The sequence below is a fragment of the Phasianus colchicus genome, chromosome 1 (genome assembly GCF_987193195.1).
Source record: "Phasianus colchicus chromosome 1, bPhaCol1.hap1.1, whole genome shotgun sequence".
Taxonomy (NCBI): Eukaryota; Metazoa; Chordata; class Aves; order Galliformes; family Phasianidae; genus Phasianus; species Phasianus colchicus.
Window position 1 is genome coordinate 25,685,769 of NC_143436.1, and position 16,399 is coordinate 25,702,167.

The window sequence follows — 16,399 nt, forward strand, 5'->3', positions numbered from 1 at the left end:
CCCCACTGCCTTCCCTCTCCTGTTCTTTTGCCATGAGAGGCAGTGCTGGTACCAAGTGCTGGCTGGGAAGCCATTGCTGCTCCTCTCCTCCTGTCCTGAAGATGTAGGCAGTGGGAAATATGGCTGTGAATCCTCCTTAGTAGAGGATGCAGTTTAAAAGCAGTCCTTGTGCTTCATAGTCCAGCAGGCTATGAAGAGGGGAGAAGGGTCACCACTGTGTGGGATTGGATGCTGCCAGCTGCAGGACCTGTCTGCACCCAGTCCTGTCTTGTGACCTTATGCAAGCTCAGCCAAGAGCTGCAACCTGCCCAGGGCATCTGACTGCTCCACATGGTTATTGCTCCTGTGAAGCTTAAGCTCAGGTGAGATCCAGGGAACATTCAGAACCAAGTGCAGACACCAGCTAATCTAAGCACCTGAGAGCTTTGTGGCTGCACAGCATTAGGTTTTTGGATGCCTTTCTTGGACTTGTGCCCTGAACTCACTCTAAATCCCATTTAAGATTCCAAAGTAACCTCCATGGATCTTTCCCATAACTTTAAGCTTGATCTGCTTATCCAAAAGGAAAATAAAATGGCAGTGGTAAAATTGGAAGTGTCAGTTAATGCATGTTTTTAATTTTGGACTTTATAATACAGCAATCACTCTTGAGTACGAGGTTTGTTTAAACAGTTGCTGCACCAAGTTCAATACTTCAGGCACTCAACAAAGGCCACTGCCGTAACAAGCACTTACTTTTACATCCCTGTTCCTGTTAAAATATTCAAATTACTTTACAGTGCTTATTTAGATCCACGTAAATACCTGACTACTCATGATTAATAATTACTCACCCAAGCAGTTGAAATTTGAACAGGATACAGCTGCTGGGGCTGGTAGTGGGGCAAATCTAAGTTGTTATGCACCTGGATTTTTGCATAAAAGCCTCATTTCAGGCCTAAGGTTTGTCTGGCTATGTTACATTCCTTTACTGTGAAGCTGCCACCTTCTCCAAGACTGGATTCCACATAGTCTTTATGCAAACAATATTCTCATCGATTCCTGTAATGGTTTAGCTGAGTAAGGACTAGAAAACAGGGTGCTTAAAGGAGCCTGAAAGGCAGAAGATCTGTTGACATGACAGAATCTCAATATTACCTCATTTAAAATGAGCGATAGACGACACAGGATAAACACTGAGATGCAGAAGGCATAACTTAACAGGGGTGATAGGTGCAGAAGAGTAGATCTTTAAAAATCTTATATATTGTTAATGAAGAAAATCATTACGCTTTGAAGAAATACTGAATTGACCTACACTGCATTTCCAAGGAACTAGCTAATAGACATGGGCATTATCTTTTCATGTGTCTTTAAAATCCCAAAAAACAATGCCCAGTCCAACAGTGGGTTTTTACACCTATTAATAGCGTGCAATGGAAGTCTCATTAAATAACCTATGTTCAGATTCACCTCCAAAGACCATAGAAGATACACCAACTCTCCGACAGGGAAACGGGTGCTGTCTTATTTTCTACCATCTCGTATTGCTCAGTGTTGCTTCCTGAAAGGCTTTTTGTACTGTGAAAACAATTCACTGTTTGTTACCTTTTTTGTGTGCCCCGAAGGGATTTTAGGCTAATACTCTCAGATAAGCAAGAAGCACTCCTAATAAAGTCAGGGGAACTTTATAAGCCACACATGCTTATCTGCAGGCAGAGTTTGGCCCAGATTGTGGTTGGCTTATAAGAGAAATGTGGTATTATTTGCATTAAATAGTTATTTCAAAGCATGTTGTATGAAAACCTCTCAATGCGAAAACAAATGAAAAAGCATGCAATAATTTTCAGGAAGCGGCAAAGACATCTCCGAGCTACCCGAAAGCTGATTTTATCATGGCAGTTTACATCTAGAAGAACAAACATGTGCTTATTTTTGTAAATGTGTTTTTGGAATGAAATAAAACTCCAGGGAAACGGCAAACAGTCCTTCTGACTGATAACGACTATGTACAGTGTTCTCCTTTTTTTAGCCCTCAGGAAAAACAGGAATCATTTTCTGCAATTAGAACATCACCTGTGATTTTTTTTTTTAATTTTAATTTTGTTTTACTTCATGCAGTAGCACACTTTACACACCTTTTGTCTGGCTTTCAGCTCTCCTAACTTCTGTTACTCTGCTCTGCATTCAGAACTCCTCCTCTCACACTGGCTTTCAGAGTTACCCAGGAAAACAATAGCTATGGTTGGGCTGGTCCTTCTGAACTTAAGCAGAAGAGGAAGGGAAACATCCCCTTCTCGCAAACAGATATGCCTTGCCATCCATCTCTCTTGTATACGCAAGATCAAGACAATACAGACAAAATCCGAAGGAATATCTTATCAATGAGTAGCTGGATTCTATGGGTTTTAAAAGAACATAAAGGGTAATAGAGTTTTAACACCTTGCAATCCTAAAGCTAGAAGAGAATCAGTATTAAATTTTATAGGATGGTTTAAAAACTGGCAGTAAGGTTCCTACGTTGAGTAGATTCAGTGAGATTTTCCCATTGTGGAAATCTGTCTGATGAGCCAAGATGCAGACACGGCGGGACCTGGAGAATGTCACAGAAGAGGACGTCCCCAGGCAAGGAACTATTTAATCCTGTGAGGAGGCAAAAGGGCCCTGTGAAATGTTGCTGCTGTGCCACGTTCTCTGGTGAATTTGTAAGGGCAGTGTTTCCAATATCAGCAAAACCAGACTTTTGGCAATTTCAGATCTGAACACATATGCTTAATAAGCTCTAAATACTAGGAAACAGTGAAAACAAAGCAACACATAGAAGTGAAGTCCTAGACCAAGTGTGGGTCCTCTAACCTGTTCTCAGTACTTTCATGGCCTCTACGACACCCTGAGTTTAAGTAAGAACCGAGGGGAACAACCTGATTCATCATTTGGAAGCTCTACAAACACAAACAAGGATAAAACTCTTATCAGGCAACACAGTCCTTGAACACATACAGGAAGGCAACAGCAACATGTGTGCCAAAGCTTCCCTTCATCACAGGGGTTAAACAACAGTTAAGATAAAAATTTTTATCAGCTGTGGGCTAAATTGCAGCCTCGAACAAACAGCATCTTCCACTGATTTGAATGGGTGCTGAGCACATTTTTTAGGGTGGAATTTGAATGATATTCTCTGATGCAGATGGGCTTAATCACAGTGAGCTCTGCACTGGCTCACTGCTTCACTGGAGTTCCATACCATTTGCATTCTACCTACTTCTTAAAGCTTTATTAATATTGTGATTTATTTTATTTTTTTTACTGCAACTTTGGGAATTTGTAAGAATGGTATACTAACAAGAATAATTTTTTTTTCCAAGAAAAATATTGGTCTACAATCTAAAGAACAAAAGCAATAAACCTAAAGACTTTAACCAAACGTTTTGAAAGACAGTAATATACAATATTTAAAATTAGTATCCATTTTCCAGAAGTAAACAGGAAAACTGAATATAACTTCAGTAATTCATTTAACATTTTCAATGACATTAGGAAAGAGGAATTAATCTACTTTTGACATGAATTCAACTACCAACACCATTCACTCTCTTCAGCAAAACTGCCTCCCTTTTTTTCTGTTGCTAACAGAAACTGGTATTTTCGATGAGAAGACATGTCATCTAGACACACAAGAAAATGATATAATAAAATTATTGCAGATATAGGGATTGCTAGTGAAAGGATATACAATTCCCTAATACAATTTTAACTGTGTAAGAATCTGAAAGGTAGAAATCCAAGCCTTAGTTATGCTAGCATGTATCTGAAGAGAAAAGATGAAGCTTGTGAAGTTACTTCAGTTTCGGAGAGCAAACCATGTTGTCTTCTTGTCATGTATTGCTGAAGAGCCCACAGATTTGGGAATTTTCTCCAAGCCTGAAGTCACTCATAAGCTTGCTGACTTTATCTCCATAAGATCATCCAAGAAGTGCGTTTGTGGCGGGGGAAGCTAATCCTAATCTCTTAATAAGTATAGCAACAAAGTAGTAAAAAACATGTATGCAACTAGGCATTCACAGGGTACTACAGATATATAGTAAGGTTGAAATCGTGCTAGTTAAAATGCTTTTAATGTGGAAAAAAGTATAAACTAAAGGAAAAGTTCAACATACAGTTCAAACAGGCTTAAAAAAATTTACAAGAAAAAGGAAAAAGGACATGCATCTTAAAGAAAAGGAGAAATAAATAAGTTTGGAATTCTAAGTGTAGCTAGCAAGTATTTTCAACTCAGCTCAGTTAGACATCACAGAAGAGATACCAATCTAGATTTTCTGGAAATAGAAATGAATAATTCCTGCAGGAATTATCAATTTGTACAAATATTAGCTAAAGGAATTTCATATGGTGAAAGATACCTCAATCCTCTACATTGAAGGAGAGGAAATCTGCTTTCAAATGCTGTGCAAACACACCCAATGCACAGCAAAGCGCAGAACCCACAAGTCAGTAGCACAGCACACACTGACAGCTTTGGGGCCTTGCTCACAGAACCATGCAACGGGCATCACCCGAAATGGAGCACCAAAAATCCAGATGCTGGAGACCTACACATTCTGTGGGTCTGAGGCCCTGTGGCAGAGGTGGAAGGGATGGAATTCTGCCAGGGAAGGTGTTCTGCCATGTGAGGGCATGGGCAGCACCGCTAGGCCCGGAACATCCCACACAAGAGGCTACACAGCTCTTGGCCCTAAGGAACACTCAGCGTAATCAGCACATTAGTCCAGGTTTCTCCCAGTCCCAGACAGTTGTTTAAAATGAGCATCAGTTGAAGCAAACCAGAAACCTTAAAAGACTATTTAATAAATAATGATAACTTTATTGCTGAAGTTCAGGGTGGTCCAGTCTTGTTACTGTTAGAGGCAAAATGCCTGGTTTGAGTCTTGTAGAAGCAGCTCTCCTCCCTCAAGGAGGTCTGACTTTGGCATGCAGGGTGTTGAGGCCTGCTGCAATGCCAACGAACTTGGGACAGGAGCATCACATAGGGTTTGTTTTCTGGTCAGCTCCATGTCCACACAGCTGGAAGACTCAAGTACTGCATGCAGCCCTCCTGCAGACTGGCCTTTGCTTGAACACCAGCAACTGGGTCACTTTTTGCTCTATACCAGAAAATCTTAAAGGACTCCCTTTTGTCACAATCAAAGCTATGATTCTAACCATTTCATAGAACATATATTTGGCTAATATCATATCCTCATGCTGTAAGAACATCTGCCTGAAGTAAAAAAACTTCCCACGTGGGAAGCGAACAATTTACATTGTATAAAAATGTCAATAAAAGTTAATTACTTGTTGCCTAAATCTATCTGTCTTTATAACCGTGCAACCTCAATTAACCGAGTCTGTTTGTTGAATTGTAACTGAGAGGCCCCTATGCTTCATCGTAACTCTATTTTGTAAAATAAAAGACCTGTATCCTGTCCAAAAAATAAACTCCGTAGGTGACTTGCCGTGTTACCATTTTGGATTACAAAAAATACTCTGCCAACACACAGGGGAAGCTTTAATTCCAGCAAACACACACATAAACAGGAAATCTCTCTCCAGTCAGAAGGTATTTTTCCTTCATACAATGGGGTTCAAAGATGTGTCATCATATAGCGTAGAACAATTGCTAAGTAACCTTCCAATTCCAATAGCTCATGAGCATAGTCAGTTCACAGGGTTCGGAGCCTGTCACAACTTGCATGGGAGGTACAAGCACACAGACATCACATTTTGAGCCAAGGCAGGGCTGTTAATCAATAAGCATGTCGGGCTGAGAGGTAGGTGGAGGGGAATCAATTTGCAGAAGGGAAATGGTAACAACCGTAGATTTAATCAAATTGAATCCACAATCCCTTGCTATTTCTCAATGTTTTTGAAAGAAAGTAGCTCCATGATGAAGAATGAATTTCAATAAAAGTCACCTATTTAGTTACATTGCTGATTTTTTATATTTGTCAAGCTAGGTCACTGATCCTTCTCAGAAATCATACCAGTGCCTGTCAAAAAGATTTCAATACTGTTTGGTTGGATAAACGTCAAAATGAAGGAGCTGCAGTAAAGAAAAGCAACTTACATAGGGATTGTTATTTCTCTGTGACTACAGGAAAAAAGATAGGCTGATGTGACCCCTCAAACAGAGGTTAAAGCTGCACCACACACAACAAAATGGATAGCTTTCAAATGCCATGGCAATGGCCATGGTGTGAACACTTGAGCAAAATGAAAATCTTCCAAAAGCATTAGGCAATTTTCCTTCCTCATCCATTTGCAACTGAATTGATCACGTATTCCAACAAGACCCTTCCTACCAGCTTCCACACAAAAGGGCAACACCGTGTTAATTTTCTTGGGACAAGCAGAAGGGTAGCACAGAGCTGCGGGATGCACAAAAAAGCATTCTGCTTAAGTATTTTGAGTTTATTAAATGCCAGAGCATTAGAGAAAATTTCTTACTGCTGACACCTGCTTGAAAAATAAAAAGCCCTGATGTTACACACACACACACAGGCTCTGCCTTCACTATCTGCTTCCACAGACATCAGCCCTGCTACAAACCCTCCCGGCCTTCCCCTCTGCTCCCATCTCCCACTCTGATATTCAGTGCCCTCAATCACAGACAATTCAAAGAAGGTCTGATTGAGGCAGGGGTCACCATCCAGTGATAGAAAGGGATTACAGAACAATTAAAAAAGTTCCAAAACAGATCAAAAAGCTTCCATTTCCAGGTGTCCATCTACTTGGTAGTGCTGTTTCCTTCAAAGGAGTTCTGAACTAGGCCAATGTAGTCTGATAACTTTGCCTTCCCTTTGTTTTTTTACTGTTTGAAATTGGAGGACAAAGTACTTTATCTTCTTGTACAACATCATAGCTTTCCTGAAGGCAAATAGCTTGGCAATTTGCTAGATTTTTTTAATGCTGGAGGAAACAAGTTAGCACACATACCACGTGTTTGAATGCCTTCAGAAATTAGATTGAAACACTGATTTGATTTCCTAAAAGGTACCTTAAACAAGGCAAGGTTAGAGATTTGGAGAATAATGAGAATTTGTGTGACTTCAAACAGCTCTACATAAAACAGACCTGATATTCTGGGGGGGAAAAGGTCACCTAATTATTCGCTTCCTGAAGGCCCTGTCTATACTGCATTTCCCCTGGGTAAGGAAACTGATTTAAAAATGGCTTCTGGTAACATGCTGGCATCACTCAGCATGTAGGAGATAAAGATTCGTTAAAACCATTGCCAAGAAAAACACAATTTTACAAGAGGGAACAACAGAAACCTTCCTGGTGTGGTGGTTCCATTGGGGTCAGGCAAACCACACAGGGAAACACCACTTGTGGTACTCCTGCAGTGCCATGGTCCTGCTCACAAGCAGAGCACACCACATGGGGCTGCACTGGAGCTGCTGTGGTGTGACCGCTAGTGGTGAGTTGTCTGGGCTTAACAATGGGCTGCAAACCTGCATGTGGGAGGCAATCATGGGCTGTGGCCACAGCAGACAAGATGTACAGGTTGATGGCTCCGCTGCTGGGAGTGCAGCTCAGAAGCAGAGGTGGGGAGGTGGGGGTGGGAAGCCTGGGCACAAAGGTTTCACAGGAACCAGCCACCAAGGTGTGGTTGCAAACCATAATCTCAGGAAGGTTTGTTTGAAGCATCACACAGTAGCACTCTTCCTCGCGCTTCCCTTGTAGTTCCCTTCTGGGTATCACCTTTCTGCCCAGGTTGTTTCAGAGGACAGTGCTGCTCTCCCAATCAAGAAACGATGCGTGCTTTTGCTGAGCAGGGAGAGCCCGAGCAGGATGTCCCCTCTGCTACACATTGCACAAGCATACATGGAGATGCAGCCCCTCCCCTTGTTTTCTGTCTGCAGGGAATGAAGCCTGGACACACCAGCACCACGGAGCATAAACAGCCATGGGAGGTTTGGACTCTCCCCCAGCCCAGCCCCATGTGTGGCCAGCAATGGGTGCCCATGGTGGCTATGCACACAGCCAGCGTGTGAGCTGCTCACTGGGGTCCTGCAAGCCAGCTCTGGGAGGTTCAAGGCTTCATATTTCCCCTCGGAGCTGGAAAGTACAGCGCAGTCACTTGTGGATCACAGAAGGTGGGCTGCTCTCTTCATTGCATTGGGTCAGTGGGAGGAACCTACAGGCCAACAGCTAAGGTACCAGAGAGCTACAGGAAAATCAGCATGGGAAAGGCACATCGAGCAGGACGACATTGTCTGCTCAGTTTTGTGTTTGTGAGCTGCTCCCTGAGCCCCGGCTGAGTTCGGGCTGTGGCTGCCCATCCCGAATCAGCACTCTCCATCCATCAGGTAACACCGCTGCCCCCCAGCCGCCCCAGGAGCCTCCCTCCAGCCCAGCACGTGCAACCTGACTTACAGGTAAGGAGCTGCCGCACGGTGCTCATCCGTTGGGGAAAGGAAAAACGGAAAGGAAAAAGAGCCCCACAGGATAACAGACAACCCCCTTCCCTCCTCAACAGAAAGGGTAAGACACTGATTTTATACGCTGTAAATAGGGAGATGAGTGTTCTACAAAGTATTCCTTTCCCCCAGTGATTCAGTTTGTTTTAGGAGACAGGCAGAGAAGGAAGCACGCAGCTCTGAAGGCAGCAGGGCACACAAAGAACAAGCGATACAGTCACTCTGCAAGTTACTTTGTTTTCCACACGCAGCTCCTGCCAAAAGCAGAGCTTTTTGCTCCGCAGCCTGCGATCTGTAAACATCGAGCCGGCTCTTAGCGAGACGTGGGAGACGTTTTCCCATGCCCGGCTACGAGCACAAACTGCTCGCGTTTCAAAAAATAAGATAGAACTCGCTGGTGGACAACGCAGAAAGCGCTATCGGGATGAGGCGGGTGAAGCACCACAGTGCACAGGTTCTTTGGGAAGAGCAGGCGCCGCAGCCGGAGGAGCCTCCAGCAGGTTACACACACGCGGTTTGTTCGACACCACCGCTCCTCGGTTAGCAGTCCCCCGGTTTAGGATGCACGCGTGCAACTTGCAGCTCCAGAGGAGTGCATGCGGCACTTTTAAAGCCAGCGACCATCTCATTCAATGCCGGCACGGAAGCAGCGGGGAGAACGCTATCGTACGCCTCGAGTTATTGACCGTTTTCAGCAAATCCCGCTTTTCAAAATAAATAAATAAAGCCGAAGCAATTCCTCTGCGAGAAAGACCGCAAACGCCGAAGAACCGCGAAGTACAACCGCGCAACTCGGGGATCCCCAGCGGCTCGCACCGGCGCGTTCGCCGCACGCGGAGCCCCGCCGGCCGCGCTGCCGTCACACCCCGCGCCCCAGGGGCACCGGCCGAGCCGCCCCAGCCCCGCTCACCTGCCCCGCCCGGCGCGGAGCTCCGTACCCCGGGGAGCGCAGCGGGCGCCGAGTTCCCGGGCGGGGCTCCCGTCCTCCCCCATCTCACCCCACTCCCGGTCCCCCCGTGCTTACCGCGGCAGCCGGAGCAGCGCTGCGGAGCGGCACCGCCGCCGGAGGGGCGAGCGCTACGGCGGGCGGGCGGGCGGGCAACCGCTCCCGCTCCCCGTTCTGGCGCTCGGCCCGGCCGGGTGGGGCGGGGCGGGGCGCAGCCCGACACACCTACGCGCCCCGGGACTGCCCCCTTCCTTCGCTCCTCTCTGAGCCCCCTCTCCAGCCCCGCTCCCCGTGCTGCCGTCCCTACCTGGGCTGCGGTGCGGTGCTGCGGGCGAGGGTCTCCCAGCCGGCACCTGAGCTGCGGGGCGGCTCTTCCCTCCGGCGCCTCCGGCGCGCTGGTGGCGGCTCCCAGCGGTACGGCGGCGGTCCCCTCGGTCTCTCCGCCCCTAGGCGCGGAGCTGACCTGCCGGTGACTCACCGCGGCGCACGGCGCGGCTGTCGGCGGGGGGAAGGAGGGAGAGGGCTCCGGCACGTGTGGATGGCGCTCCCCGTTCCTCTCCCGGCAGGGACGGGGACTGCGTCCGAGGGATGACAAAATCCCACACGAGAGGGAGGGAAGGAAGGCCGAGGCACCTGCGCTCCTGTCCCGGCCCCGCACGGCGGCAGACGAACTGAGCCCCCACCGACCGCGTCGCGGCGTCAACGCCTGAGCGGCTGTCGAGCTGCCTCTCGGTGTGATTGGCCTCGCTGCGCACAGGCACACAGCACCGAGCTGCCTCCTCACGTCATCCCCCAGGCTCCGAGCCCAGCGCTGGGGCTCTCCCTCCAGGCCCACGAGGTGTCTCCCACAGGTACAGAGAAACTGAGGCATGGAGCGATGCCAGTGGCCTGGCCTGCACCCGAGAGCCGTCTCCCCGGGTTGATGGGTTTGAGCAGCTCCTGATTTAAAGCAGATTTTTAGCAAAGGGCTTCATGTTCTAATAGAAGTTATTGGAGACATCTATTTTCCCTCCTCGTGTTTCCTTTTTTGGCCCCGTTTCTCCTTCCCTTAATCACACCGTTTGGACCGTTGAATGTTTTGGATGAGTAAAGTGAGAGGAACTGCACGAAGCGGTGCCCAGTTCCATGATTAACCATGGGAAAAATGTCAGCCCTTCCTTCAAAACGTTTTGAAAGGGAAATCAAATAAATCATTGCATGTGTTTGCTGTAGGCCCAGGCTGTCCGTGCGACGTGTGTGTGCACAGAGCTGTACATCAGCACAGTGCTTTCAGCAGCAGCGAGCCACCCTGCCGCCAATCTGCTGCAGCAGCACTCGCAGTTTGTCTGTCTCCTTTTCCTATGAGCTTTTGGCAGTGGTGATAAAGACATGGAATGAAGCTATAAACTAATTCTCTGCAAAGGCAAACATGTAATTGAGACAGTGTGTAACCTTTTACATGTTTAACTTATGAAATCCTTCCACTGCAGTACCTTTTACTGACAACAGATAGCAAAAAGAGCACGTGGCAATAAAAGTGGTGCAATGCCTTCAGGAGGGATGTGCTTCCTGTCTCCTTGTCCAGTGTGAGTTAGCAACGCAGAAAAGCTCCACCAAGAGAAAACAAAGCCTGTCTCTTCGGTGCCCTGAGAGCTGAAATTACTAACAAGTAACCAGTGAGGCAATGTTCCGAGTGATGCCACCCCGTTGTTTGGAGGCACTGGGAACCTGTCCATACTTTGGTGACCTTTACTTCCATTAATACTCAACAGTAGTCAGAGAAGGAAGGCTGAGAAGCAGAATGTCAGCCCGTGGTGGGAAATGCACGGCTGCTTAGTACTGCTCACTGGGCTTTGATTCCTGATCAAGTCATTAGTGTGTGCATCCATACTGTTACACCAAATTTGGATGAATCCCTCGTCTTGCTTTTGAAAGAATGGGGTAAAGAAACAGCTCTCAGCCTGGTGTCCACCCCATAAGGACAGCCCCTCTGCTCTCAGCACTGACACACCAGCCAGTGGGACAGCCAGTGCTATTCTGCAACTAAATGAATTTTTTGTCACTCACATGCAGCTAATGAATTGTCACTCATGTACAAGGGAGAAACAGATTTTTCCACTCTGACCATGCTTGTGCCATGTTATTTTAGGTTAGCTGCATGAGACAACCACCTTGCAGCAGGGCTCTGATAATCCTCCCTTTACTATTCCTGCAGTGATATGTATGCACCATGAGTAGTTTCTTGGAGGCTCGAGGCACCTTCAAGGCTCTGGTGAAGCAGCCACTCTGCTACCTCCCTGTTCACCACTGTGCTTTCACCACAACTTTCCCTCATGCCTGTCTCTAAGGACTGGTCATCTGCACACTACTAAGAGTGCTGGCAGAAATAGCACTTGTGGCACATTTCAGAAAGGTGATGGCACTGGAAAAAAGCAATTCAAAAGTGTAAAGGAGCGTCTGCCGACATGATGTGTTCAGCTGAGAGCCAGAGCTCACCCGTGGGAGTCTGGGCACATGCAGCCCTCATGTGATTAGAGATAGGGAGCTGAGGAATACAACAACTTGTCCAACAAAAGGGACGTGCAGTTAGAGGCATGAATTGTAAGGCTATGCTTAAGCTGATCTCTCAGACGCAAGGAGGAAGGAGAAAACAGTGCAACTTATACTTCAGTGCATTAGCAGTAGTACACCAGGAACTTAATAAGAGGACAGATTCAGTCCAGCAGGTCTGATTGTGACCAAATATCTTACTCAGAGCTTAAGATTTGGTTATCTTAAGTGCAGGTGGTAAGATGGAGTATAACACCCAGACTCATCTTGGTACTCAATTTTTATTTAATTTAAATAAGGACAAGATATTTGACTGTCTCTCTGAATCTGGACTTATCCCTCTTTTTAAACCAATAATATATTTAAAAAATGCATTTATGTAGAACCAAATCGTGCTATATGGCACCACATCTATACAGCACTATCAGTATGTTCAGTCTTTGCCCTCTGCTGCCATCACTCACACCTCTGGAAGCGAATATAAAATGCAAATGTCATTGTGAGACTCCAGAGACTTCTGACTTAACAGGGCTTGCTCATGGGTAAATGATTTCACCAGGAGCACAACAGTGGGAATGAATCAATTTAAAGCTTAAGAACATGGGAGAAGATCTCTAGAGCTAAGCTGAGTGGTGGGTATCAGGCAGCCTCCTGCAGCAGCACCCCTCAAGGTGCAAAACTGAGCCTTAGGTGACCGCACTGATCCCAACTGCCCTGCAGAGCAGTGATCTGTAGCCAACCTGTGGGGTGATGTGGGACTGCCATAGCTGCAGCCCTTCGCTCAGTTCAAGGCAGCCTGGTGAAGCTCTGGGGCAGCTCTGGGGAGGAGGTGCACCTGAGGCAACTTTTCCTCCAATTATTTCATCCCTTCAAGTCACTCTGATATAATCTATCCTTAGCTTCAGTACTTCCTGGGCTCAAAACCTCCATGTGTGCTGGGCACTGGGGGAAGCACAACCACAGCTCAGAGCGGGACAACAACACCTACAAATAAAGTAGTCACAACTGACACTTTGAAGTACAGTTTCCAAAGATTTGATTATCACTGCACTTCATGTTTATTTATTTATTATTTAGGTATTTATTAACTAAGCCCATGGATTATGAAAGCTTAATAAGCATTGCATGTTTATCTGTGAGAGGGTCAACAATGGCACTAGGAGGATTTCAGCCTGCAGTTGAGGGCTGCAGATGTCCCCAGGTGGAAACCCTCATCTCTGGTCACTGAGCTACCCTGGGCAGGTCTGGTTGGTATGGAATCACCAGGCTGAAATTAAGATCGTAGCTGAACACATTTCCACCTGTGGTTTCTTTTCTGCATTTACTGATGGAGCAAAGGGAAACACTTTTTTAAAATTGTTTTTGTGGTGATGTTTATTCTCTTTGCTTATCCTTCTGGATTTAACATTGCTACTCAACACCACAACTGAGTGAATTCCAAACCTGAGCAGTGCAGGCATCAGCTAAGCTGAGAACAGAGGAAACTATGACTGTGGTCACTGCATGTGAAGACTGCATGGCCAGGGGTCTGCCCACCTCTGTGCCAGCCCCAGGGCTTGGTGAGCATGTGGGCAGCTGGTACACAGAGTTCAGGAATCCAGGAGAAATTAATCACTTGAAAGAACAAAGATTATTTTACAGGCAGATCAGCTCCTTCCATGCATCTGCTATGAGTAACATGAGTGCTAGTGCTTGCAGAGGGATGGGGTCAGGGACCATGGAGGAGGGTGGGCTCGCAGCACCGAGATTTATATGCATTTAAAGCGTGGTGGCTCCTCGCCCTCTGGAAAGCAGCAGGGAGCTGGGAGGAGATGGTGTGGATTGCAGCCCCGCTCCCACTTCGGCTGTGCCTCCCTTCCAAGCTGTGTTGAAACACATTAAGTCCTGGAATGAGTATCTTTGAGTGTACAAAACCAAGAAATCATTTAATGGATGAAAAGCTGTATCCTTTATCATTTTATGCTCACATCCCTGAAATGGATTCAGCTGCAGTAGCCCTCAGTGCATTTGGGGAGCTCAAACAGCAGGAGAGAAGGCTTTCAAGCCTTTTTCAAGATTTTTCTAGCAAGTGAACTGCTTCTTACAAAGCACAGAGGCAAAAATCCCAAACCTATATCATACATGTATCACTCTGGTAGCTCATTTGTTTATTTAACTGGAAACAAACGCTATGATAGTCAAAAGCAAGATGTTTACACAGTGAGGAATTTGCTATTAGATTCATATTTTCAGCGTTATTACACATTCAGTTGTCCTAAAAGAGTCTGATAACTGTTTCTGGACATACTTTTCAGTAGATTTTTAATAAATACCCCTCCTTACTCCTTACATAATACTTGTAGTAAAATCACTACTTTCGGCATTTCCAGCATTGCAGGATTTTCTATGCACTGACTGCTAGAAAGTTTCCATGAGCTTCCTTTCACCCTGACTGCTGTGACTGCAGCACAGCATTTTTTTTTTCCCTTTGCTTTGCCGTTTGTGTTTACAAAGGTCACAGCAGACAGATCATTGACCAGGCTGGAAATAGAAAATCTGCCTGTTTAAAAGCAGAGGGACAAGTCCTGCCTCCAGCAATGTGTGCACCTGGTGGGCAGGGGGAGGCTGTGCCTGTACTAACATGTAAGCATGGGTGAACTGATGCTGGCCTCGTTCAGCCAATTCAGGAAGGATGTAAGCTTCACTAGAGATTCACATACGCCTAAAGTGAGGCTGTACCTGGGTCTGATGGTGTCATGGGCATCTGCAGGCTGGTTTCTGTGCTTGTGCCAAATCTCACAGCTCACCACACAGCTTCGCAGGGCACTGTTTGCACACCTAGAACCTTCAATGAGTTCCTGCAAGTTTAAAGAGAACCGTCACCTTCAGATATCTCCTCCATCTGAAAGCATCTCAGGATACTGCTGCCTCAGGTAATGCTGCTGTAAGTATCCCAGATGGGTAAAACCCAGAAAAGTTTGAGAAAAAAATCATTTTGTTTTCCTCACACTTACTTCTTGCACTTATAGCACTTTGCTTATTATCAGAATAACTGGAAGGTTTTTGCTCTTTATGCTATTTCAGCATGGGAGAGAGAGGAAAACACTTTTAAAACAGAAATTATCCTTATAAAAGTTCCATAAAATTCCAGGGGATACAGGAAAAATAGTTGCTGTATTGGTTTTTGTTTCCTTGGCTCAACGTTCAAGTGAAAAGAAAAAGAAGTGTAAGAGAACATTTAGGAATGAAATTAATCTTATCCATAAATATTTGAGGTCCTGAGAGCCTGCATCTCAGTTGTCCACAATGACCAAAATGGAGATCTTTGGCAAAACCTCCAACTGCTTTAGTTTAGTAGGAATTTGCCTGGAGAGCTCTGTTTTGGGGAGCTATATCCACTTTATCATCATCTTTTTACCATCCCTAGGGTCTTACATGCAGAATTACTTACTGATTTGTAAAATCTGGTTCTTTATGCATACGTCTCCATCAAATTGTACCAAATGTCTCCTGGCCATGAAGAGCATAGTTATAAAAATGCTTTTTACTTAATGTCATTAAATATGAGGTATTTCCCAGATGTGGTTTCGAAGGTGTTACATTTTACATGCCTACTTTAATACTTTTTTTTTAAAGTTAAAGAAAAGTATTCTGTGACAAAGCCAATTGCAAGTCAGGACTAGATTTGGTTCATTATCATTAAAGAATCTGCATTTTTTAAGTGAGCTTTAGAATAACACTGTTGATTCTGTCATGATGTAAGCATATGATATTTGCCAAGAGCTGTATTTCATAAGGCTGGTTTAGGATAGAGCCCAGCTCATAAGAATCTTGATATGAGATTATTCCTTTCAATAACTTTCATAATGTAATTATATTCATGTGCTGATTATGAATTTAATACTGCAGGGAATGAAGTCAACGTTAAAATCCCATTATTTAAAATTAGGCAGGAGCACACCCATGTTACTGTAGCCAGAAAATACTTGCACATATAACAATACATCTACACTGATGGGAATGTTTCTTCACAGATAGACACAAAATCAGAGTGTCCCTGTACTGCTGATAAAACTTTCCCTGTTGTATTCCACTGGGAGCTGCTAGCAGTGCTGTGTGACATCCAGAGAGAAGGCAAGCACTCAGGTGAGTTTAAAGCTTCATTTTGTGGTTAGGAACATTTTCAAATCAAATAAGTAGTTTCTAGGTGATGCTAAGCCAAACTGAAAGAGATTACTCCATCAGGGTAGCTTTGTGTTCTGCTTTCCTCTACTCGATGATGTGGAGTCTTTCTAGCAGGTGGTCTCAAAGCAAACTCTGAGGAAAAAATAAGCAAGGATTCTGATTTTGGTCACTTCTTTTGGCTTCGTTTTACCTCTAACACAAACAAAAAATGCTTGTGGAGGATCAGGCATGGCCATAGCAGTGGCCCAGGCACAGGGCACAGCCGTCCCACACAACTTGTTTGGAGCCATGTGCCTGTGCCAGCCCCTCATAGGTATGGTGG

At 45.5% G+C, this 16,399-nt stretch overlaps 1 protein-coding gene across 2 annotated transcripts in view; it reads right to left on the reverse strand.

The window, feature by feature from the left end:
• Window positions 1–11,183, reverse strand: part of MET (MET proto-oncogene, receptor tyrosine kinase) — a 91,074-nt gene extending 79,891 nt beyond the window's left edge. Inside the window, exon 1 of one of the 2 annotated variants that reach the window (XM_090137308.1) lies at window positions 9,692–11,183. In XM_090137308.1, coding sequence (XP_089993434.1) covers window positions 9,692–10,255 — 564 coding nt within the window. In that variant the 5' untranslated portion in view covers window positions 10,256–11,183. Of the gene's footprint in view, window positions 1–9,462; window positions 9,545–9,691 lie in introns of those variants that run through there. The other variant, XM_031615462.2, reaches the window with a different exon arrangement.
• Between the last annotated feature and the right edge of the window lie 5,216 nt (window positions 11,184–16,399).